At 46.0% G+C, this 25334-nt stretch overlaps 2 protein-coding genes across 2 annotated transcripts; both read left to right on the forward strand.

Moving 5' to 3' along the window:
• The first annotated feature begins 1844 nt into the window (after positions 1–1844).
• Positions 1845–14242, forward strand: OAS1 (2'-5'-oligoadenylate synthetase 1). The gene is made up of 6 exons (XM_083478824.1): positions 1845–2166; positions 6574–6865; positions 7202–7377; positions 7829–8055; positions 9386–9536; positions 14097–14242. The coding sequence occupies exons 1-6, from the start codon at positions 1984–1986 to the stop codon at positions 14139–14141; spliced, it is 1074 nt and encodes a 357-aa protein (XP_083334950.1). The 5' UTR covers positions 1845–1983; the 3' UTR covers positions 14142–14242.
• Positions 14243–19509: 5267 nt separating this feature from the next.
• Positions 19510–23236, forward strand: LOC310694992 (ubiquitin-like protein ISG15). The gene is made up of 2 exons (XM_083478950.1): positions 19510–19629; positions 21804–23236. The coding sequence occupies exons 1-2, from the start codon at positions 19627–19629 to the stop codon at positions 22296–22298; spliced, it is 498 nt and encodes a 165-aa protein (XP_083335076.1). The 5' UTR covers positions 19510–19626; the 3' UTR covers positions 22299–23236.
• The last annotated feature ends 2098 nt before the right edge of the window (positions 23237–25334 follow it).

The raw sequence follows: 25334 nt of genomic DNA on the forward strand, positions 1-25334 counted from the left end.
CCTCAACTTCAGATGTTAATTGCCTCCTCTCCAGCTGGGCTTTAGTTATCTGGCTCTGACTGACTCTCCCAGGACAGGCAAGGCCTGTTTTGAGAAAAGGCATGGATGTGTTTTCTTAGTTGAAAGGAGGGATAATAAAGAAGAACAATAGAATGGAAGGCCACCATGGAGAATCTTGTTCAACTACATTCATGGAAAGAGGAGGAAAGGAACTGTCCCTGACTAAGGCTGAAAGAATGAACAAGTTGCCAACTTTTCTACCAACCCCTGCTCCTGTGCCTTATACAATGGCACCTTTGGTTCTCAAACACCTTGGTACTCAAATGCCTTGGTTCTCAAATGCTGAAAACCCGGAAGTAAGTGTACCAGTTTTTGAACCAATCCGAAGCTGTGCCTTGGTTTTCGAACACAATCAATCAATCAATCAGTAGCTGAACTGGATTCCACACAGTCACAAAAACGTATTAACCGAAAAAGCCTCAGAAAGAAAAATGCCAAATAAATAGCAAAAACAAAAGCGCCAAATACAGTAGTACCTTGGTTCTCAAACTTAATCCATTCCGGAAGTCCGTTTGACTTCTGAAATGTTTGGAAACCAAGGCGCAGCTTCTGATTGGTGCAGGCTCCCCGGAAACAATAGCCGACAGCTGCATCAGACGTTTGGCTTCCGAAAAACGTTCAAAAACCAGAACACTTAATTCCAGGTTTCCGGTGTTTGGGAACCAAGGCGTTTGAGAACAAAGGTACCACTGTTTATATGTTTGAGTTTCATAGTACAGTGGTACCTCTGGATGCATCGGGATCTGTTCTGGAGCCCCGTTTGCATGCTGAGTAAAACGTAAGACGCGTCTGCGCATCTGCGCGTGCCGCATTTTGCTGCTTCCACACATGCGCGTGACCTCATTTTGAGCGTCTGCGCATGCGTGAGCGGCCAAACCCGGAAGTAACGCACTCCGTTACTTCTGGGTCGCCACAGAACGTAACATGAAAACACTCAACCTGAAGCACATGTAACCCGAGGTATGACTGTAGATCCAGCCCTGAGGGTAAGGCACTAGGGATGAATTTGTGGTAGCAAGGGGGTAAGGTAAAGGTAAAGGGACCCCTGACCATTAGGTCCAGTCGTGGCCGACTCTGGGGTTGCGGCGCTCATCTCGCTTCATTTGCCAAGGGAGCCGGCGCACAGCTTCCGGGTCATGTGGCCAGCATGACTAAGCTGCTTCTGGCGAACCAGAGCAGCACACGGAAACGCCGTTTACCATCCTGCTGGAGTGTTACCTATTTATCTACTTGCACTTTGACGTGCTTTCGAACTGCTAGGTGGGCAGGAGCAGGGACCGAGCAATGGGAGCTCACCCCGTCGCAGGGATTCGAACCGCCGACCTTGTGATCGGCAAGTCCTAGGCTCTGTGGTTTAACCCACAGCGCCACCTGCGTCCCTGCAAGGGGGAGGTGGACCTAAAACATTTGGAATCCTCTGCCTTAGTACATGCATAGTGGAGCACCGTACTTGGCCAGAGCACAGAAAAGTTTGAATTTCCACGTTTCAATGGAGGCTTGCATTTCAGTTTGCATCTGGTTTTGAATGGAAGAAATTTGCCTTTAACTCATATATAGAGAGAAAGAGAAAGAGAGTTTGCCTTTAACAAATCAACATTTCTGCCCTATCCCTTGTAGGAGCCACCCAGAGTGACTGGGGAGGCCTGGCCAAATATGTGGGGTATAAGTAATAAATTATTGTTATTATAAGAGCCTTAGGGAAATGACTCTCCTGCTTTCTGTTCTGACCCTGTTTATGCTATGATTAAAGCCGCTATTCTGAACAAAACGGAAGGAAACAAAACTGAACAGGGTAGAGCAGAGCAAATACTGACAAACCACAAGACAGGGTCAAAAAGCAGGCGTTTCCTTCTTTATTGTCAGCAGAAGTGAAAGCAGATCCAGAAGCTGCTGGATCGTCTCTCCTGCCTCAACCCCTCTACCATGGACCCCCTCTACAGGTGTGGACCAAAAGAACTGGACAATTTCATTTTTCAGAATCTCCAGCCTGATAGGAAATTTAATCGGCAGGTGTGCAAAGCCATCAACATCATCTGTGAATTCCTGAAATCTACTTGCTTCAGGGATATGACCCCTCCTGGACCCAAGGTGCTGAAGATTGTCAAGGTCAGTGCCACAGTCTGGGTGCTAAGAAAGAACGGTGTGGGCAGGTTCAAAGAGAGCGTGATGGGAGTGGGGAAGAGAACGAGAGTGTAGATTGTTAAGGTTGTAGATTGTAGGTTGCAGCTCTGTGATGGGTAAGCTACAGTTCCCAGACTTCTTTCGGTTGTACGCAGAGCTGCTAAGTGACTCTCATATTAAGACAGGCAGAGGGTGCTCTTGGTAGCTCCACCGTCCTCAGAAGGGAGCCCAGGAAAGGATATTCCCTGAGCTGGGGAATTCCTTCCCCACAGAAGTGCCATTTATTAGTTTTTCAAATAAATACAAATCAAACCAAAATTATTTACACAACTTTTAAAAATCAGGTTTCCTGTTCCTGTTGCCAGCATATGCCCATCTCTTCTGTTGTTGTCACTTCCTTTTTTCTTGAAATCTTTGCTAGATGTAAACCATTCTCACAGCTGCCAATATATCAACTTTACAAACAGTACTCTTTTTATTTCCCATAAGTATATTTTCCTTTCACATGTGTAGCCATTCAAATCAATGTTCTCAGTCCTGTTGTGGAGGGATACTGGGTCTCTCTTCTTTTCTTGACACAAAATCTTTCCCCAGATAATCCACTTTGGCACCTTTCTCCCTCTCTACAGATCTGGTCCATAAATCCTTTCAATTGCAGTCCATTCCACCTTGGACAGGGGAGGTAGGGCTTGGTAAAACCATTTTAAATTCCTTTTCAAGCATATATTCCTTATGAAGCATACCTATGACTTCAGCCATATGCTAATGACACGCCTCTTCACCCTGGTCTTTGACAACTGAAATATACAGTCGTACCTTGGAAATCAAATGGAATCTGATCCGGAAGTCTGTTTGACTTCCAAAACGTTCAGAAACCAAGGCGCAGGCATTTCGGAGGTTTGAGTTCCAATGAACATTCACAAACTGGAACAATCACTTCTGGGTTTGCAGCATTCGGGAGCCAAAACATCTGAGTACCAAGATGTTCAGGATCCAAGGTACGACTGTATATATTAGAACCCCACCCTATTCTCTTGATTTTAACAATGCATTTTTACATAGCTGTAGCCTGCCCCGGGAACTTACTATCAGGCAAGAAAACCAATTTCTTAAACTTTTGCACTCCTACTCAGAGTAGACACATTGAAAGTAATGGACTTGACCAGCTTAAGCCAATTGATTTCTATGTGTCTACCCTGAATAGGACTTCATTGGATACAACCTAATAATAACACATTTGCAGTAGCAGTAGTGTAATAGTAATGATAATGTTATAGTAAAAATCAATAGTAATCATAATAATAATTAGTGACAATATTTTGTGGTGCCTTAAAGGCTAATGAAGTTCTCATGAGCTGGATAACTTCTTAAAGATAGTGTTTGGTAATGGCAGGTGTTTTTTAAAAAAATGCTACTTAAACATTTTCCATTTATATATGCATTTGTACAAAAAAGTAAGATCTGCCAGCCTATTAATTAGGGGCACCTATTTTTGCAAATAAGAAAGCTTTTAATCAGCTAATCTAGCTGGTTAAATGGTTAAATGTTGTAGCCCTTTCATGAATCAGGACCCATGAAGTTATAACAATGTGAGTCAGGAATCCCAAAATGCAGAAGGAGCAAAATCCACTTTCGGAGCAGAGAAAATCCAAGTCAGCCAGAATGGGTGAGACCCACTCCCAGTTAGTGAGATGTTGGCAGAGAAAGCCTAATCTGTAGATAAACACTTAAATGATATTTACTTTTGACAGTGAGTGAGCCACTACCAAGTCTCCACTGAGCCCAGCTCTGAAAGTGGATGGAAATTTAAGGGAGTTCAGAGGGCCACTCTATGTGGCCCTTGGAACTCTCCCCAAGTCATTCCCCTGGCTGGGATGCATCCTTGAACTCTCATCATCCCTTTCACTTGCCTCAATGCAGGACAGAGAGGGGTGTGCGCAGGAACTTGCCTTACCTGCAAAGCTACCACCTGCATTGGGTTGCCCCGCCCACTTTTGCCCCTGGACCCACCCACTACTGTCTTGCAGTCCCAGAATGGAAGGTGTCTAATGGGTAGGACTGTGCATAGCCTCCCCCGCCCCAGCGAATCTGCCCCATGGCCCCCATGCCCCATTCAAGCAAACCCACACCCTGCACGAACTCAGGAACCCCCCATTCTGGATCAAGTCTGGAATTAGTTCCCCCACGAAGAAAGGTTGCAGCAGTTGGGTCTTTTCAGTTTAGAGAATAGGTGAGTACAGTAAGAGGCGACAGGATAAAAGTTTATAAAATTGTCTGTGGCGTAGAGAGGGGAAAGTATTTATCACTCTCTCATAACACTAGAAGTCATGGACATCCCATGAAGTTGGATATTGGAAGATTGAGGAACAGATGAAAGGAAAGGACTTCTTCATTAATATTAATATTAATTTATTATTTATACCCCGCCCATCTGGCTAGGTTTCCCCAGCCACTCTGGGTGGCTCCCAACTGAATATTAAATCACAATACAGCATTAAACATTTAAAACTTCCCTAAACAGGGCTGCTTTCAGATGTCTTTTAAAAGTCAGATATTTATTTCCTCCCATTCCTCGGATGGGAGGGCATTCCACAGGGCAGGCGCCACCACCGAGAAGGCCCTCTGCCTGGTTCCCTGTAACCTCACTTCTTGCAGGGAGGGAACCGCCAGAAGGACTTCAGAGCTGGACCTCAGTATCCCGGCTGAACGATGGGAGTGGAGTCGCTCCTTCAGGTATACACCTATGCAGCGCATACCATATTTTTCACTCCATAAGACGCACTTTTTTCCTCCTAAAAAGTAAGGGGAAATGTCTGTGCGTCTTATGGAGTGAATGTGTGGTCCCTGGAGCCGAATTGCCCATGGGCAAAATGCAGATTGTGCTTTTTTTTAAGAAAGAGGGAAGGGGGTGTTGAAACAAAGCCGCTGAGCAGCTGATCAGCAAGCCATCGGGAGGGAGATAAGAGACTCTAGCGATACAGGAGGCTGCCTGGGGGGAGGAAGGTAAGGACAGTGAACTTGCAAGGAGAGGAGACAGGAATTACTAAAACAAGCAACGAGGAGAGAAATTAGAAGAAAAGGAGGAGCAAAAAACTGCTCCAGCTAAGGAAAAGACACTAAGACAAACAAGAGGAAAGGGGGTGTTGAAACAAAGCCGCTGAGCAGCTGATCGGCAAGCGATCGGGAGGGAGATAAAAGACTCTAGAGATAAAGGAGGCTGCCTAGGAGGGGGGAGGTAAAAGCACATGGATCTCAGGATTTTTGCATTGGGGCACCCCAAATTCACAATCAGATCACATAGCATGTCCATGGCTACAGCCTGCATAAAAAAAAATCACGCATCCACTGTTTCATGGGGCCGCAATGGCGCAAAAACATGGTTACAAAGCACGGATCCACATGGATCTTCAGGATTTTTGCACTGAGCCACTCCAAACCCACCGTCAAATCACATATCATGTCTGTGGTCACAGCATGAACCACAAAAATCATACATCCACTGTTTCGTTCAGAATATTTTTTCCGTTGTGTTCCTCCTCTAAAAACTATGATCAGGTCTTATGATCAGGTGCATCTTATGGAGCGAAAAATACGGCGGTTAAGCTGTGGAACTCCCTCCCATAGGAGACCGCGATGGCCACCAACTTGGATAGCTTTCCAAGATGATTGGGCAAATTCATAGAGGAGAAAACTATCAATGGCTTCGAACCACAATGACTATTCTCTGCTTCCACTGCCAGAGGCAGCCTTGCTTCTGAATACCAGTTGTTGGAAAACGCAGGAGAGGAGAGGGCTCTTGTGCTCAAATCCTGATTGCTAGTTTACCACAGACATTTGGTGGGCCACTATGAGAAGAGGCTGCTGGACTTGAAGGGCCATTGGTCTGTTCTAGCAGGCTCTTTCCGTGTTCTTCAGAGATGAGTCTAATGTTTAATTAGGTTATTCTGAAGCCTAACTGAACCCAACCAAGAGCAGAGGGAATCAGTTCTGTGGAGTGCTCCTTTGCATGCGGCTTCTGCTTGCGATAGAGCATCATGCAGCCCACAAGATTGAATTCTGAATCCCTCTAAATGGGTCCAATTTGGATCAGGATTCAGGCCTTGTATGACTCAGGCGTACACCCCTAGCAATGGGATGAAGGATTTCGAAGTGTACTTGCCCCCACGCAAAAGCCTGATTCCAATATCTATGTATCACAGAGGGATGGAGTAGATGACCCTTTGACTCCCTTCCAACTCTAGAATTCTATGATTGATTGATTGATTGATTGATACGTGTGAAATTGACACAAGCTAGAAATTGACCTGCCTGGAATCAGCCCCTGGTACTCATTCGTCAGGGTGCAGGGAAACAAGGCTATTCTATGAGGCATCATCGGATTTCCCTTCCTAGGGTGGCTCATCTGGAAAAGGCACAGCTCTGAAAGGGGGCTCAGATGCTGACCTTGTGCTGTTCCTTGACATCTTCAATGGCTACGAAGACCAGGAGAGAGACACGGGCTTTATCATCCAGGAGATTGAGAAGAGGCTCAAGCAATGCCGGGAACTAATAGGGAGCGATATAGAAATACTGATTGAAAAACCAAAGCAGGACAATCCATGGGTGCTCAGCTTCCAGCTTCGTTCTGGCGATTTCACAGAGGAGTACATTGATTTTGATGTCCTGCCGGCCTTTGATGCTCTTGGTAAGTCCACTTGCCTAGGCCCCACTCACACCACCTATGATTTAAAGCACTATTGATAGCACTGTGAGCAGTCATGGCTTCCCCCAAGGAATCATGGGAACTGTAGTTTATTAAGGGCACTGAGAGCTGCCAGAAGCCCCTCTAATCCCCTCATGGGACTACCATTCCCAGAGCGGTTTGGCAGTTAATCCCTCATCACAGGGAACAGTGGGAATTGTAGTTCTGTAAGGAGGGATGGGGCCACAGCACCCTTAACAAACTACAGTTCCCAGGAAGGGAAGCCAAAGCTGTTCTTTCTCCTTGTACCTGTGACTCTGTCTTTGTTTTGAAAAACAGGTCACTACAGGGGTGGCATGCCTGACCCCCAGGTGTACATCAGACTGATCGACAGCAGCAGAGGCCAGGGGGGTCAGTTCTCTTCCTGCTTCACCGAGTTGCAGAAAGACTTCATCAGGGAGCGCCCTACCAAACTGAAAAGTCTCATCCGTCTGGTGAAATACTGGTACAAACAGGTATACACACACACACTTCAGATCACGTGTGAATTCAAATTAAAAGCCTAGCACTGGAAACTCAGTGAGTGAACAGTAAATGGGAGAACGGAAACAACCCAAGGCTAAAAATGAGTACAAACTCTAAAAAGCAGAATTCGGTTTAGAAACCTGCTGGAAATAAAAGGTCTTCAGTGAAGTGGCAGGACCAGCAATCAGGGATGATGGGAATTATAGTCCCCAAACAGCTGGAGACCCAAATTTGGGAAACCCTGCTCTAAAGAAAAGCACTTTGGGACACTGAAAACACCAGGTTCTTCAGTTTCAAGAGAATAGGGTGCAAGTTCCGTTATGTACTTAGAAGGGGGCATGGCTGTGAATTCTGCTGCCTGATCCTTTCATATTCTTCCATTGGTGCTACCCATTGTATTGCCTTGGGTTATACTTAATACGTTCTCCCATGTAACTGTAGCTGCCGAAATTGCAATCAAAGCCCCCAAAGTATGCACTCGAGTTGCTGGCTGTCTACGCCTGGGAAAAAGATGGTGAGAGGACTTATTTCGACATGGCGGAAGGTTTCCAGACGGTCCTTTGGCTCATCCAACAGTACAAAAACCTCTGCATCTTTTGGACAAAGTACTATGACTTTCAGAATGAGACTCTCAAGCAATACCTGCATACTCAACTCCGGAAACCCAGGTCAGTACTCTCTGTGCCTCTCTCTTAGGCGCTGCCATTTTGCAGGTGAAAATAGGGAACCTCTTATGGACTAGTAACCCCTCCTATTCCTGCACCATGGATCAAATGAACAGCAACTCTTCCATCTATATTTCCCAACTTTACATCCTTCCCCATAGAGTTTTCCTGTATAGAGAGAGTTCTTTGGGCAAATCTGTTGTAGGTTTAAAGTGAAAGTTGAAATCCTGAGAATGGTGGTTCTCTGAGAGATGCAGGAGATCTCTAAAGTTGCCATATTTCGAAGAGCAAAAAAGACGACACATTTGCCAACTTCTACTTTTAACTACAGAGCCTAGGACTTGCTGATCAGAAGGTCGGCGGTTCGAATCCCCGCGATGGGGTGAGCTCCCATTGCTCGGTCCCTGCTCCTGCCAACCTAGCAGTTTGAAAGCACGTCAAAGTACAAGTAGATAAATAGGTACTGCTCCGGCGGGAAGGTAAACGGCGTTTCCGTGTGCTGCTCTGGTTTGCCAGAAGCGGTTGGCAGGAACAGGGACCGAGCAGCAGGAGCTCATCCCGTTATGGGGATTCGAACCACCAACCTTCTGATTGGCAAGCCCTAGGCTCTGTGGTTTAGACCACAGCTAACAAAACTGGGAATGAGCCCTTTCTGATTGTGCTTGAAAGGAAATGGGGGCTTGGGGTGAGTCAGTGAACATGATTTGGATAAAACTAGGAGCAACAGAGGTGTGGGCCTTGTGAGTTTTACTTAGGGTCCCCTCATTAATCTAGTGTCACTGTTATTTATTCAACATTGGGGGTTTCTGCAAATCCCTAGGCTGAGGTTGCTAATCCTTTTCTGTTGGTGGGGTTACATGCTTTGTGAGGTCTACATGCTGCAGTGGGTGTGGCTAGAGTGGGTGTGGCTTATTGGGACTGGTTGGGCAAAAGGCAGGGATGCCAACAGTAGGTGGCGCCAGAGCTCAGAACAAGCAGAGCCAGAAAATGGACATGGTGAAAGCGAGCCTTGCCTTCCCACACTCTCAAACCCATGAACACACAGGCACATCACAAACAAACCAGCATATATGCAGCAGATCTTCAGTGTGGGCTTCTATTCAAATACAGACCATAGCAGTGGTGGTGAGAGGTGAGGAGAGGTATCTTTATTCAGGGCTGGTGATTCCTCATCTCCTGATACTTCTGGCTTCCCACAACCACCATGAGTGGGTTTGGAGGGGGAGTCTATACCCCCCAAAAATTGCTTGGTGGGAGGTGGGCCTGGTTTTTAGGCTAGGGTTCTTTCGCTCCTTCCTGAGGCTAATGAATCTTTCCTGTCTCTGTATTTTAGGCCTGTCATTCTTGACCCAGCAGATCCAACCGGGAACGTAGCAGAGGGGAAACGCTGGGATCTACTTGCAGAAAAGGCCGCGGATTGCGCTAGGCAGGCATGCTTCTTCAGGAAACCCGATGGCTCCATGGTTCAACCCTGGAATGTGCCGGTGAGGGCAGCATAGACTCATAGTATTGTAGTGTTATAAGAAAAACTGCTCCCTTTCCCTTATGGGGTATCCAAGAGCCCGTATAGAGTCCTTAAGTGGGTTCCCTATCGGTAGGAGAAAATAACAGAGGCCAACCAGAGAATATGGGGTGATATGATAGCCACGTTCAAATATATAAAAGGATGTCACATAGAGGAGGGAGAAGGGTTGTTTTCTGCTGCTCCAGAGAAGCGGACACGGAGCAATGGATCCAAACTACAAGAAAGAAGATTCCACCTAAACATTAGGAAGAACTTCCTGACAGTAAGAGCTGTTCGACAGTGGAATTTGCTGCCAAGGAGTGTGGTGGAGTCTCTTTCTTTGGAGGTCTTTAAGCAGAGGCTTGACAACCATATGTCAGGAGTGCTCTGATGGTGTTTCCTGCTTGGCAGGGGGTTGGACTCGATGGCCCTTGTGGTCTCTTCCAACTCTATGATTCTATGATTCTAATATTGAGAAGCAAAGCGGCTAGTAAGCCTGATCTTTATTAAACTGTTGCAACAGGGTCTTCACTCACCACACACAGGAGGGAAGAGAACCCTGAACAATGGTGCACAAACGCTTATATAGACTTTTGAAATTGCCCACCCTGTAGCCCAAGACACACACCCCATACATCATACATACATCACAGAAGGAGGTAGTCTCCAGGAGAAATCCTGTCTGCCAAGATACCTGATAATGGTCACTTGATTGCATTACCTGGGCAGCCTGGCCATTCTTTCGTGATGGTTAATACTTTAGTTCCTGAATCCAGGTCACAGGCTCACCCTATTCATACACAAATACGCCCTTAAGACAGGATTGGTAAGGGAAAAGACAATGGGAAGGCTTTCCCCATTTGCCTCCCTTACTGCAGAGGAATATCTGAGGTCATTGGGAGAGTCAAAATGGCTTCAGGGTTGTTCTCCTGTACTATTTCAGACACATGGTTTATATATTTAGATATGTGTGCATTTATGAATATTTATTTTATATTTGAAACCTTAAAATTATTATAACAGTAGAGTTGGAAGGGACCCCAAGCCAACCACCTAGTCCAGCGGTTCTCAACCTGTTGGTCCCCAGATTTTGTTGGACTACAACTCCCATCATCCCTGACCACTGGTCATGCTGGCTAGGAATGATGGGAGTTGTAGTCCAACAACATCTGGGGACCTACAGGTTGAGAAACACTGATCTAGTCCAACCCCCTGCAATGCAGGAATAAATAATCCCTGACAGCTGGCCATCCAACCGCTGTTTAAAAACCTCCATTGAAGGAGAGCCCACCACCTTCCGAAGGATTTCGTTTCACTGTCCAACAGCTCTGATCCTTAGAAAGTTCTTCCTAAACTTGAGTTGGAATATCCTTGTCATTTGAATCCATTGGTTTGGTTCATACCCTCTGGAGCAGCAGAAAACAAGCCTTGCAGATATTTGAAGACGGCTCTCATATTTCAATCTTCTCTCGGCCAGGCTAAACATACCCAACTCCCACAATCACTTTTCATAAGGTTGGCTTCCAGGCCCTTAAACATTTTGGTCGCCCTTCTCTGCTCACATTCCAGCTTGTCAAGTCTGTGCTGGTGATATGTGGCCCCTAAGTGTGGCCCTCAAAGAGCAACCAGCTCTCACGGACTGAGATGGCAGAATGTGTGATGTGGGTGACATTTGCTAGGGACAAAGGTGGCTGGAATGTGTTTATTACTGGTAGTGCAGAAGGCAGGGAGGCCAACAGTAGGTGGCGCCCTAGCCAAGAACAGTCGGAGCCAGAAGCAGCGATATTATCTCGGCTGAGTCCTAGAAGGGTAACACTGATACTCAGGAGGGAGCCGGTGGATGTGGCCACCCCTTGGACTGGTTGCAAGTAAGGAAGCAGGGGGTTGGTGGGGCAATGCCCCATTTGCCCTGATGGACTGACCTCTGCTAAGTGAGGATTTGCAATCCAGGTGAGCACACTCAACAGAAACTCCAATCTATATCGTCTGCATTTATGTATCTCCTCCTTATTCCCACCCAAAGTTTAATCATCCTCCAAGTCCTCCCCTAATAAAAGCAACAGATGGGGGAAAGCAAGCTTGCCCCTCAATTTATGTACACAGAAATGCTTTGTTTCCCCAACATCTCTCCTGAATGGAACTGGGGTTTCTTTTTTTAAAAAAATAATTTTTATTAACGGGCCAATCACATCACATTATCCAAATCACATTAGTTCCAAATTATACAGCCAAATTTTAAATTTTGTTGGGGGTACCCATACATCAAGCTCCGCAAGAGTCCAAAACTCCGAACGAGTCCAAACATCACTTATATTACTGCTTTAATTAGACAGTTCTATCCAGTTCAATCCAGATAGTCCTTTATTACTTTCTTTCTCTTCTTGTTGTTATCGTATATTCCTTTCTTTGCGATCTCTGATAATTTTCACAAGCAGATTGAAAACAGGCATCCTTTGTGTGGGTTTTGTACTCTCCAAAGATCATATCGCTCAGGGACAGCCTCTGTTCAACGCTTCCATTAAAAAAAAAAAATTAATCTTCGGTCTGCCCTTTACTTTTCTCAGGCTTGCCAAATAAATCAAGTGAATCAGGAGGCTCTGTCAGGTCAAGCTTGTGTTCCAACATTCCTTCTCTTTCGAATGATCCTGATTCTCCTCCCCCTGTCCTTCTTTCTCCGGCAAGCCTGTCTTGGCGAGACACCATTTTTTAACTGCGTCATGAAAATTTTCCTCTTTCTCACCGTTCACCAATCCTCTCTCCTGTTATAATCCATCCCACACAGTTCTTGAATTCCTGCTTGTGAATAATAAAAACGCAACGATCTTATTTCTATCTGAGGTGAAGGGTTATTGATATCAAATCGTGCAAAGAAAAAAAAAGTTTTTTCCTCCACCCCCCCCCCTTCATTCCAAACATACAGTCTCCTAGTGGTGATTCATCAGAAGATTTACTTATCCATCCGTCACTCCCAGTCACAGAGATCCATTACTCAGCAGTCTTATCTCTCGAACATTACTTGATATATGTGCTTCAGCTTCATTCCAATCGTATGTTTCCAATTATAATTCCGAGCTGAAGCTAACCAGCACGCGCTAATTGGAATCGGCGTCAGGAAGATCTGACTTCACCGAGGGCTCATGCCAAGTGTTCGGCACCCCCATCTCTCGGATCAGGGGGTGCATTGTGAACACCGCTGGCAAGGCAGCGTCCCCCCATCTCCTGGGGGGGTAGGAAGACTGCATACTTCCCATAGCAGCCCCTTAATTACCTCGTATGGGTCAGAGAGATGTTATTGTCGGCCATCTTCCAACATGCCACCTGGTGGCCCCTGGAACTGGGGTTTCTAGGGCCACATTCACACTGATGTAAACAAGCACCATGCATTTAAAGTGTTAGGACACCTGTTATGTACTGAGTTGAATAGGATCCAAAATGCAGCAGTCTGATTGGTCCTAGAACAATAGGATTCAGAATGCAGCAGTTTGATTGTTCCTAGAACAATGCAGCAGTATAATTGGTCCGCAGGAGCCACCCAATCCAGCTCCAGGCGGAAGTGAATCCAAAACCTGATTGGCCTACAGGAGAATTCCGGAATTAGCCAATCACGTGCGACTCGTTGTGTAAAGAATGTATATAAAGCAGACATTCTGGGGGAACTTCCATTCCTCCTCACCACTATGAGCTGAATAAAGAGCATGAAATCCACTTTCGACTCCAATTATATTTCAACACCGTTTTAAACAATCAGGGCTTCCCCGCAAAGAAGCCTGGGATGTGTAGTTTGTTGAGGTTGCTGAGAGAAGAGGGGCTTCCAAACATATTTCCCTTCCAGAGTTGCTAATAATAATAATAATAATAATAATAATAATAATAATAATTTCATTTCTATACCGCTTTATATTTTAAAGAAAAATCACAAAGCGGTTTACAGCATATTAAACATCAATAAAACAACCCAGAATCAAACATTTCTGAAGGAAGTCAAATATAAAGTATACAGTTAAAGCAACATAATTAACAGGAAACTAAAATAGTATTATCTTAAAGATTTCAAAATAAAATATTACAAAGGAGGTCAACTGCAGAATACATATTTAAAACAAACAAAGTCAACAAAACAAAACAAAAAAAATCTTAACCATTTCAACAGAGCTCCCTGTGAAGAGGGGTTGACTATAAACCACTCTGGAATTGTAGCTCTGAGTGGAATAGGGGTTTTCTAACAGGTCTTGGCATTTTTAACAAACTACAGCTCCCAGAATACTTTTGGAGGAAGCCAGGGGAAGTGGTGTCACAGTGCTTCTAAATGGATGCTGTGACTGTTGCCTGTGTTAGAGATGTTTATAATTCCAGCATACCTTGTGGATTCACCAGGAATCACTTACAGACAGGTCTCTGTTTGTGAGGTGTAGATTTCCAAAGCTCTGCCGGAAGTATCACTTAATAAACCTCTGAGAGAGTGTTCCAGTATTAAGTGGGGTGTAAAATACATGAAATGTGGGCAAGATGGAAACTACATTTTTGTTCATTTTCCTTCCAGCTTCAAGTGCCCTGGGAAGAGCCATACTCTTGCACCATACTCTGAGGAGACCCCTTCCAGCCTCGTCGTAAGAGAAACTCTCCGTGGGTGTCTGAAGAGGCTTCTATTGCTTTCCAAGCTATTGAAATAAAAAATTTAAGGTCTTATATATATAATAAATGTTCATAAATGTACCAATCTAGCACGTACATAGATATGTGAACCACACGTCTGGAGCAGCACAGGAAGACCAGCCTGAAACCATTTTGACTCCCAAACTGACCAAATGTTTTCTTTGCAAGGAGGAAGGGGGGGGGGTGAGGGAACCCTCCCATTGTCTCAGGAATTGTGTAATCACCATCTCAAAGGAATAGCCAGACTACCAGGAAAGGCAATCAGATAAGGCATTATCAGATAGCCTGGCAGACAGGAAAAACAACAGCATTCAAATTTCTGTTGTAGACCACCTTTTCTGTGATGTAGGTATGATGTTTGTGGGGGGTGGTCTTGGGTTACACCCCTTCTGTGATGTATGTATGATGTATGGAGGGGTGGTCTTGACCTCCAGGGCATGGAATTTAAAATGTCTATATAAGGGCAGGCATACCTTGGTTCTGGGTCCTCCTCCTTTCCTGCGTGTGAGGGGAGCACCCTGTTGCGACAGTTCAATAAAGATCAGGCTTAGTAGCCACTTTGCTTCTCAATATTCTCTGGTTGGCCTCTGTTATTTTCTCCTACCAATAGGGAACCCACATAAGGACTCTATACGGATACCCCATAAGGGAAAGGGCAGATTTTGTTTACAACAGATGCATCTTGGGAGCTGGGTTTCTGAATGCTAATAGTTGCCTGAGGTCTCTAGGCCCAAAGCCATGAACATTCTGGTCTCTTCTGGATAGAAGTGGATGCCACTGACATCATAAAGAGCTCATAGCCCACCTTCTCTCAGCAGCCAGAAACATCATAGCCAGACACTGGAGAGACCTGTCAGGAGTAAGCATGGAAAAATGGTATCAAAGAGTATGGGAAACAGCCTTATTAGAAAAACTAACCAACAAACTGAAACTGACACAGGGACAAATAGAAGAAGACGTCTTCACCCCGGTATGGCTCCCCTTTATCACATACACAGCCCAACAAGACAACAAGAACCCGCTGACAGCATTAAAATCAATCTGGCTAACCTGATCCAAACACACACAGAGATGAAAACAAAGTTCACCATAGCCAATCACAAACAAACAACCACACCCTAGACCAGGGGTTGTCAACCTGCCCACTAGTGGGCATTTCAGGATTCTAGGTGGGCGGCAACGGGTTCTATGGCACAAGCTGAATCCTTCTTCCATCGAGCACTGGTGGGCGGTCAGGAAATTTTACCATCAAGAAAGATGCATTAGTGGGCGGTAGGCATAAAAAGGGAGACTACTCCTGCCCTAGACCAGCCCCAACATCACACCACCAAAGGAATACAAGCAAAAACAGTCTACCTCGGTTTGGTGATCACACAGGGTCCCCGGACGTTTAACGGTCTATTGATCCCTGTGCCACCACTGTGCTCGCTTCCCCACTGCCACCAACCCGTTACTCTCGGGTACACACTGAGTTCGTACAGTTGTTAAAACTGAACCAAATAAACAAGTTTATTTTATAAGTATTAGCAAGTTTATTGTTTCTCAGATACAGTGGTGCCTCGGGTTAAGTACTTAATTCGTTCCGAAGGTCCGTTCTTAACCTGAAACTGTTCTTAACCTTTTAGTTTTATTACTCAGAGCAAATAAAGCCAAGTACAGTGGTACCTTGGTTCTCAAACTTAATCCGTTCCGGAGGTCCGTTCCAAAATCAAAGTGTTCCAAAACCAAGGTGCGCTTTCCCATAGAAAGTAATGCAAAACAGATCAATCCGTTCCAGACTTTTAAAAACAACCCCTAAAACAGCCATTTCACATTAATTTTACTATCTAACGAGACCATTGATCCATAAAATGAAAGCAATAATCAATGTACTGTACTATAAAATAAACAAGACAGTATTGTAGATTATAAAAATTAAAATTTATTTATTTTTCTTACCTGCACTGCCGATAGTCATTGTTTGGATGGGTTTTTTTTATTCCTTTCTGCAGTCACGCAATCAATCATGCTAGACAACCTCAGCTAGTATAGGGCTAGCGCTACATGTACACTGGTTTGTAAGGAGATTAGTCCTATTTCAGCTCTTAAAAAGGGGGTGGGTGTAGCTTTGGGGACATTCGACAGTGATTTCATGAAATAGTTCTGCACCATTTCTAATGGGAAGACATTAATATATCCCCAAATCTCTGCACCGTACAATAATTGTGGCACAATCTTCTTTTGAAATACCTCAACGGTGGGGGCAACTAAACTCCCCCCCCCCCAAACTCTGGAAAACTGCAATAAAGAGTGAATAGAGTGAGAGGATTTCAATTTAGCTGCAAGTATGTGTGGCTTCCAGAACAGTTTTGAATTAAAACCCAAGCCCAGGCATTGTTGTTCAAGAGGTTTATTGTCCAAACTCCCATCTGTGAGGTTTTCTCTTCTTCCCCCAAATCACCACTTTGTTTTTAGAATGGTTGACGGCTAACTGCTCTTTTGTGCCAGTCAGTTGGGGGAAATGGAATGGGGAAATAGAAACAGAAAGTTAAAGTAGATCCGAATGAAGCAAGTGCTTTTGGCCAAGGTCAAAATTGCAAGACTGTGTCGTCACCCTCAATGGTGCTGTCATCCTCAATGGTGTTGTAAACAAAATCTGCCTTTCTTCCCTTATGGGGTATCCAAGAGCCGTACAGAGTCCTTAAGTGGGTTCCCTATCAGGAGGAGAAAATAACAGAGGCCAACCAGAGAATATTGAGAAGCAAAGCAGCTAGTAAGCCTGATCTTTATTAAAGCTGTTGCAACAGTGTGCTCCTCTCACACGCAGGAGGATGGAGGAGGACCCACAACAAAGGTGTGCCTGCCCTTATATAGACATTTTAATTTCCCCGCCCCGGAGTCCAAGACCACCCCCAGAAACATCACACATACATCACAGAAGGGGTGTAGCTCAAGACCCCCTCTCCCAGATACATCATACCTACATCACAGAAAAGGCGGTCTACAACAGCAATCTGAGTGCCTTGTTACCTGAGTACCAGGTTACCTGCTAATGGTCACTTGATTGGATTACCTGGGGAGCCTGGCCAGTCTTTTGTAATGATAAATACTTTGTTCCTGAGCCAAGTCACAGGCTCACCCTATTCATACACAGACATACCCTTAAGACAGGATTTGTGAAGGAAAAGACAATGAGGAGGCTTTTCCATTTTCCTTTGACCTTGCAGAGAAATATTTGAGGTCAGTTAGGGAGGCACAAAATGGTTTCAGGACTTTTTCTGTGGGGTTTCAGACATGTGGTTTATATATTCAGTTATGAACATTTATCATATATATATATATATATATATATATATATATATATATATATACACTCTCATAACAATGGCAACCACAGAGAACTCAGAGAATCACATGCCCATTTCTTTCACGTCCAGGGACTGCTTCAACAGAGGATGAGAGCACTGTCGTCCTCGTCCGTCCCCCCAAAAAATCCTGATGCCGGTTTTGTTTTTTAAACCAGGGATGATGAACCTGTGGCAGAAGGAGGTTTTAAGCACCTCCTCAAAACCCATCTCCTCAAGACCCTCCTCCACCAGAGGACAGCAACACAAGAAAGGGCCTTTTCTGCAGTGGCACCCAGTTTAGTGATGGGCAAGAACATGCCCCTTGAACCAGGCCTTTGGCTGATTGACATCCAGTGCCCTTTTAAAATGTGTGTGCAGGGGGCATTATTGAGTTGGTTTCGTTTTGATTACAGTGGTACCTCTGGTCACGTACTTAATTCGTTCTGGAGGTCCGTTCTTAACCTGAAACTGTTCTTAACCTGAAGCACCACTTTAGCTAATGGGGCCTCCTGCTGCTGCTGTGCTGCTGCTGCACGATTTCTGTTCTCATCCTAAAGCAAAGTTCTTAACCTGAGGTACTATTTCTGGGTTAGCAGAGTCTGTAACCTGAAGCATCTGTAACATGAAGCGTATGCAACCCGAGGTACCACTGTATGTATTTTGTGGTTTATATACAGTGGTACCTCGGGTTACATACGCTTCAGGTTACAGATTCCACTAACCCAGAAATAGTGCTTCGGGTTAAGAACTTTGCTTCAGGATGAGAACAGAAATCGTGCTCCGGCGATGCGGCAGCAGCAGGAGGCCCCATTAGCTAAAGTGGTGCTTCAGGTTAAGAACAGTTTCAGGTTAAGTACGGACCTCCGGAACGAATTAAGAACTTAACTCGAGGTAGCACTGTATTGGGATTTTATGTTGTGGACTGCCCTTGAGATCTGTGGGTATAGAGCAGAATAAAAGGTAAAGGGACCCCTGACCATTAGGTCCAGTCGTGGCCGCCTCTGGGGTTGCGGTGCTCATCTCGCTTTACTGGCCGAGGAAGCCGGTGTTTGTCCACAGACAGTTTTTCCAGGTCATGTGGCCAGCATGACTAAGCCGCTTCTGAAGAATCAGAGCAGCGCACGGAAACGCCGTTTACCTTCCCGCTGGAGCGGTTCCTATTTATCTATTTGAACTTTGACATGCTTTTGAACTGCTAGGTTGGCAGGAGCAGGGACCAAGCAACGGGTGCTCACCCCATCACGGGGATTCTAACCGCCAACCTTCTGATTGGCAAGCCCTAGGCTCAGTGGTTTAACCCACAGCGCCCCCCATGTCCCTATAGAGCAGAATACAAACAAACAAACAAACAAACAAACAAACGCCACCTCCAGCCGTGAAGGCAGAGCATAGCCTTCGTGGCTAGCTGCCATGGATAGCTTTCTGTTCCGTGTATTTGTCAAATCCCCTTGTAAAGCCATCTAAGCGGGCGGCCGTCGCTGTCTCCGGTGGCAGTGAGTTCCATGGTTTAACTACGTGCTGCCTGTAAATATCTCCCTGATTCTCCCAGCATTCACTTTCATGGGAAGCCCGCGAGTTATAGTGTTATGAGAGCGTGAGAAAAAACTTCATTTTCTCCATGCCACGCATCATTTTTCTAAATGCACTTTTATCTCCCCGAATAGCGATTCCCAGCATCGTCTCCCTATTTACTCGAGCCTGTTCTCTAAGCTTAAAAAGTCCCAGGTGTCGAAATCTTTCCTCTTGCGGGAGCCGCTCCGTCCCTTTTATCTTCTCTCTCTCTCTCTTGCCCTTTGCTGCAAGATCAAAACAATGACCAGATCGTCAAGGTCTCTAATCGGTTTCGTTTTCTCCTTTGCCTGCCCAGGAAAAGGAAAGCGAAATCCTCCCGGAGACGCTTCGCTCCGTTTTGCTTTCCTCAGAAGCGCCCCCTGCCGGTGAAATCGCGAAAGCGAGGCGGCTATAAAAGGCCAGTCGAAGGGAGAGCTGCTGCCAGACCGCGTCAGCTGAGCATCCGACGGCAGCTGTTGGCTTCGGTGTCCCAATCGCTGACTTCAGGCGTTGCTACGACCCAGACGGCAAAAGTGCAGGATGGTAAGGAAAAGGACCGCTAGCGGAGTGTGGGTGCCTGAATGCGTGTAGCCAGGATTTCTGGGGTTGGGGGGCGCAGTGGGGACCCGTCTGTCATCATCCTCTTTCTGGCTCTGTCTAGCAGATTCGGAATGAAATATCTCAACAACAGTTGTTTTAAATTACTTTCTTTTGACCCCAAGTGCTCAGGAAAATCTGTCAAAATCTTTGTAATAATAATAATAATAATAATAATAATAATAATAATTTATTATATATAACCTGCCCATCTGCCTAGGTTTCCCCAGCCACTCTGGGCAGCTCCCAACAGAATATTAAAAACACAATAAAACATCAAACATTAAAAACTTCCCTAAACAGGGTTGCCTTCAGATGCCTCCTAACCCTAACCTGCCCCCCCAACATCCATAGGGGTGTGTGTGAGGAAGAGGAGGAAATGGGGCTGCCAACTGACTCGAAAAAAACGGGTTTGTACTGCTCTTGTGGCTTTAGGTAAAGGTAAAGGTACCCCTGCCCGTACGGGCCAGTCGTGTCCGACTCTAGGGTTGCGCGCTCATCTCGCTTAAGAGGCCGGGGGCCAGCGCTGTCCGAGGACACTTCCGGGTCACGTGGCCAGCGTGACGAAGCTGCTCTGGCAAGCCTGCACCAGCGCAGCACATGGAACGCCGTTTACCTTCCCGCTATAAAGCGGTACCTATTTATCTACTTGCACTTAGGGGTGCTTTCGAACTGCTAGGTGGGCAGGAGCTGGGACCGAACGACGGGAGCTCACCCCGCCACGGGGATTTGAACCACCGACCCTGCGATCGGCAAGTCCTAGGCGCTGAGGTTTTACCCACAGCGCTTGTGGCTTTAAGAGCAGCTTAACTTTGAGATCTTCATCCCGAGAAAGAATTAGTTTTTATTTATTTCTGTTGCTCTGAGTAGACCCACTGACAATAATGGAGCCTAATTTTTAATTTATTGGATTTCTATCCCACCTTTTTTCTCTTAACGAGTGGCAGTCACGGTTCTTCCCCCTCCTTATTTAACCCTCACAACAACCCTCTGAGGTAGGTAAGGCTGAGAGAAGGCAGTGACTGCCCCCCACGGCTGAGTGGAGATTTGAACCCTGGTCTCCCAGCTCCTAGTCCACTGCTCTAACCATTACACCACCAATGGCTCTTTGTGTGGAATGGATAGCGAATGAGAATGGGTTGCATGAACAGTGTGTGTGTGTGTGTGTGTGTGTGTGTGTGTGTGTGTGTGTGTGAAAGAGAGAGAGATTTGAATTTTACGTTATGCTGCCTTGCAGTACTCTCTGATTTTATTGATACTGACATCACTTATGAACAAAGATATTGTTTAGGCCAGTGTTTCCCAAACTGGGGTCTCCAGCTGTTTTTGAACTACAATTCCCAACATCCCTGACCACTGGTCCTGCTAGCTAGGAATGATGGGAGTTGTAGTCCAAAAAAGCTGGATACTCTGGTTCAGGAAATAACAACAATTTATTATTAAACCGTGCCCATCTGGCTGGGTTTCCCCAGCATCTCGGGGCAGCTACTAACAAGATATTAAAAACCTAGTAAAACCTGCGTTCCACAGGGCAAGTGCCACTAACAACAACAGCAATTTATTATTATACTGGGTTTCCCCAGCAACTCTGGGCACCTACTAACAAGATATTAAAAACATAGTAAAACATCAAAGATTAAAGACTTCCCTATTCTGGGCTGCCTTCAGATGTCTTCTAAAAGTCAGATAGTTGTTTATTTCCTTGACATCTGTTGGGAGGGCGTTCCACAGGGCAGGTGCCACTACCAAGAAGGCCCTCTGCCTGGTTCCCTGCAGCCTTACCTCTTGCAGTGAGGGAACTGCCAGAAGGCCCTTGGATCTGGACCGCGGTGTCTGGGGCTGAATGATGGGGGTCGAGATGCTTTCAGGACCGGTGTTATGTGGTCTCGGCAGCCACTTCCAGTCACCAGTCCAGCGGCCACATTCTAGATTAGTTGTAGTTTCCAGATCACCTTCAAAGGTAGCTCCACATAGAGCGCTTTGTGGTTAGAAACACTGGTTTAGGCTAAGAGAAAGACCTGAGAGCAGGCTCACGTGCTCCTTTGGCAACAGATAACCCTTATCTCCCGGGTCCTAATCTGACATTAACCACTACACCACACTCTCTGCTTCCTTCCCAGGCCCTGCGGTTGAATGTAAAACTCCTGTCAGGAGAGCAATACTTCCTGGACACACATGACAGCAAAACTGTCTGGGATTTCAAAATCCAAGTAGCCCAGAAGACAGGGTTGTCCCCATATCAGCAGAAGCTGGCCTGCCAGTCTAACGGCAACATCAACCTTCAGGACAGCGACCAGCTCTCCAGATTCGGGCTGAAATCCGGGGACACCATACTGTTGGTGGTCAAGAGCGAGGAGTCCATCCCCATCTTCCTGCATAACGCCAGGGGCCAAACCAAAAGCTACCTCGTCATGCCTTCGGATTCGGTGGACCACTTCAAAGCTCGAATTCGGCGGCAGGAGAACATCCAGGCTGATCAATTCTGGCTGACGTATGAAGGGAAACCCCTGGATGATGGCAAGAAGCTGTCTGACTACAACATCGCTCCCCACGGCACCGTCTACTTGAACTTCCGCCTCCGAGGGGGCTGCAATTTGGGGGGTGGGCCAGCTTAGCAGACCTCGGGACCCCCCAGGCTGTTTCCTCTCTGCCTTTTCTGACTTGCTTCTAAGTTAGGTCATGCTCTGCCCCCATCTTCAGCATGCCACCAGCCTTACGGTCTATGTCAGGGGTTAGCAACCATTTTTCAGCCATGGGCCAGTCCATCGTCCCTCAGACCATGTGGTGGGCCGAACTATATTTGTTTTTTTGGGGGGGGGGGAGAGAAATGAACGAATTCCTATGCCCCACAAATAACCCAGAGATGCATTTTAAATAAAAGGACACATTCTACTCATGTAAAAACACGCTGATTCCCGGACCATCCGTGGGCCGGATTGAGAAGGCGATTGGGCCGCATCCGGGCCTTGGGTACCTACCCCTGCTCTATGTATTTGCAGCAGTACTGAGCATTTTTGGAAACTTTGTTGAGCCACCTGTTGCGCAAGGAGCTTCCGCCAGTGCAACTGCTGAGTTGAATTCCTCCATTGCTCAACATGAAAATCCAGCTAGCGCAGGTACAGAGAGCCTTGCCAATAGACCTCAGTATTATAGCAATGTTGCAGCAGGTATTCCATCTGGCTGCAGACATCGCACATGGCTGTAGCCATTCTGCTCTGTAGCCACTTGGCTTCTCCTTGCCCTGAATTCTTTCCATTCAGGCTGGCTATTGTCAGAAATTATAACTTCCAACAACCGGGTGCCTGGGCTTGCTTGTTTTCCTCTTCCCTCACCACCCCTTTTTCCTTTCGTTGTTTTATGTAAGCCGCTCTGGGAGCCTTTTTTGGGGGGTGGGAAGAGTGGGGCAAAAATGCTTAAAATAAATAGCAAGTGTTAACTGGCTTTTTAATTATTATTTTGTCCTTCCGTGGCTTCGATTCCGTATTGTACTCAAGAGCTTTTATGTACTTGCTTTTACACTGCTTTCAAAAATAAATACAAGAAAACACAAAAATGACTTGTCTGATTGCTGCTCTTCCTGCTGACAAAGATTTTTTTGTGGTTTGCACAGCTGTGAAATGTGGCAACGTCATTGGTCCCAGTGAGTCATTTTAGGGCATTGGGGTGATCACATTGTGAAATTATGGGTGTGGTAGCTGACATGGGATGGGTACATACATTTAAAGAGCATTCCCCCATCTCCATAGACCCATGGGAACAGTGCTGGGAACTGTAGTTCTGTGAGGGGCAAACTACAGTTCCCAAGATTCATTGGGGGGGGGGAATTGGAGATGTGCATTGTCAATATGGTGCTTGATGCCCGGGTCAGATGGTAGCCTGCAACAACTGGAGGCCACCAGGTTGGCAAAGACTGTTAGTTGTACTTCTGCTATGGAGACCTGGGTTCGAATCCTCATTCAGCCACAGAGCTTACTGGGCTTGAGCGCCACATTAGGGCAAAATGTTCTTGCATTGAAGGGGGTTGGACTAGATGGCCCTTGTGGTCCCTTCCAACTCTACAGTTCTATGATTCTAAGATGGAGAAGGGAGCGGGACATATCTCTCAACGATTTTGCCACCTTGGTGACTCAGGATTAGCAAGAGTCAAGAGCACTGTGGTTATCAGCCCAGCTGCTGTTTTCTGAGAACCAGACAGGAAGAAGACTCCCCTTTGTGTCTGCCACCTTATCGAGGAAGCGGCCAGCTTGTCATCAACCTTCTGAGAAAAATACAAAACATTAAACAAAGCCACAGGTTAAAATGAACTTATAATGTCTTGTTTCAATAGATTTTTTCAAATGCTTAACTCAGTCTTTTAGATAAGTTCATGAAGATGCCAACAAAAGGTAAGTTCGGTGTTATTCACAATACCGAGAGATGCTAGTGCAGTTGTAGATGGATGTTTATGAAGTTGTAGACAGTGAAGTTGTAGGCAACAGGGTGCCGGCGTTTTGCACCTGTTTCGCCCTGGCAGTGCAAGTGATCAAGAGGCCGCTGTTCGCCCCCTGTTGGACATGCCTGGTATAAATCTTCAATCGTAGAAGGGAGCCACATTTTTATTTTTCCAATTCATCAGTATCGGTCTTTTTGCTGTGGTAAGGGCACAGAGAGTCCACTTGTGTTGTCCTTCTGTAAAGTCCCCTGCTGCCACTTGCCTCTTTGCACCCCGCTGGGTATGTAATTCAAGAGGACCTTTTGCTCTGTAAACGTAAGGTTGTTCCGTACAGTTCTGTTGAGAGTTTCAGTTAAAAGGTAAAGAAAAAGGTACCCCTGACCGTAAGGTCCAGTCACAGACAACTCTGGGGTTGTGCGCTCATCTCACTCTATAGGTGGAGGGAGCCGGCATTTGTCCACAGACAGCTTTCGGGTCATGTGGCCAGCTTGACTAAGCCGCTTCTGGCGAACCACAGCAGCGCACGGAAACGCTGTTTACCTTCCTGCCGGAGCGGTACCTATTTATCTACTTGCACTTTGACGTGCTTTCGAACTGCTAGGTTGGCAGGAGCAGGGACCGAGCAACGGGAGCTCACCACATTGCGGGGATTCGAACCGCCGACCTTCTGATCAGCAAGGCCTAGGCTCTGTGGAGTTGCCTTCTGCCAAAAATCTTTCAGTATGGGAGAATGAAAAAACATACGTTTTAGAGAATCATTATCCCTATTGCATCTCCAAGAGCTAGACACCTTAGATAGCCCTTTTTTTAAAACAAACGTAGTGGGGGCGTAGTGTTAGAGGGGGATTTTCCACTGGTGGCAGATGACAGAAGACTGTGACACCATGAGACCGGTGTAAAACCAAACTAAATAAAGGTTTTATTTCAAAACAACAAACAGCAAAGCTTGTGGGTGTTTTTCCTGCAGGCAGAGTTCAAACTGCAGCTTTTTTCCCTTTTGTAGTCACGGCCAGCTGTACCCAATCAGCCCAGAGCTCACACAAACTGTCCTTAAAGGTACAAACATGTTTCTGTGCAGAATGATTCTTTCCCAACAGTCCAGTATATTCTACATATTATTTTTTGTTGAGACTCCTCTAGTGTATGCACCACCTTCGAGAGATGGATGAGGTGCTGGCTCAGAGGCGCACTGTTGCTCTCTGGCCACAGAGGGCGCCAC

This window comes from Podarcis liolepis (assembly GCF_965112155.1).
Source record: "Podarcis liolepis genome assembly, chromosome: 15".
NCBI classification, from domain to species: domain Eukaryota; kingdom Metazoa; phylum Chordata; class Lepidosauria; order Squamata; family Lacertidae; genus Podarcis; species Podarcis liolepis.

Excerpts from the sequence above, each read along its gene's own strand:
- OAS1 (XM_083478824.1), top strand. The coding sequence starts at position 1,984 with ATGGACCCCCTCTACAGGTGTGGACCAAAAGAACTGGACAATTTCATT. Across the intron at positions 2,167-6,573 it reads AGGTGCTGAAGATTGTCAAG|GGTGGCTCATCTGGAAAAGG; the intron begins GTCAGTGCCACA and ends TTCCCTTCCTAG. Across the intron at positions 6,866-7,201 it reads GCCGGCCTTTGATGCTCTTG|GTCACTACAGGGGTGGCATG; the intron begins GTAAGTCCACTT and ends TTTGAAAAACAG.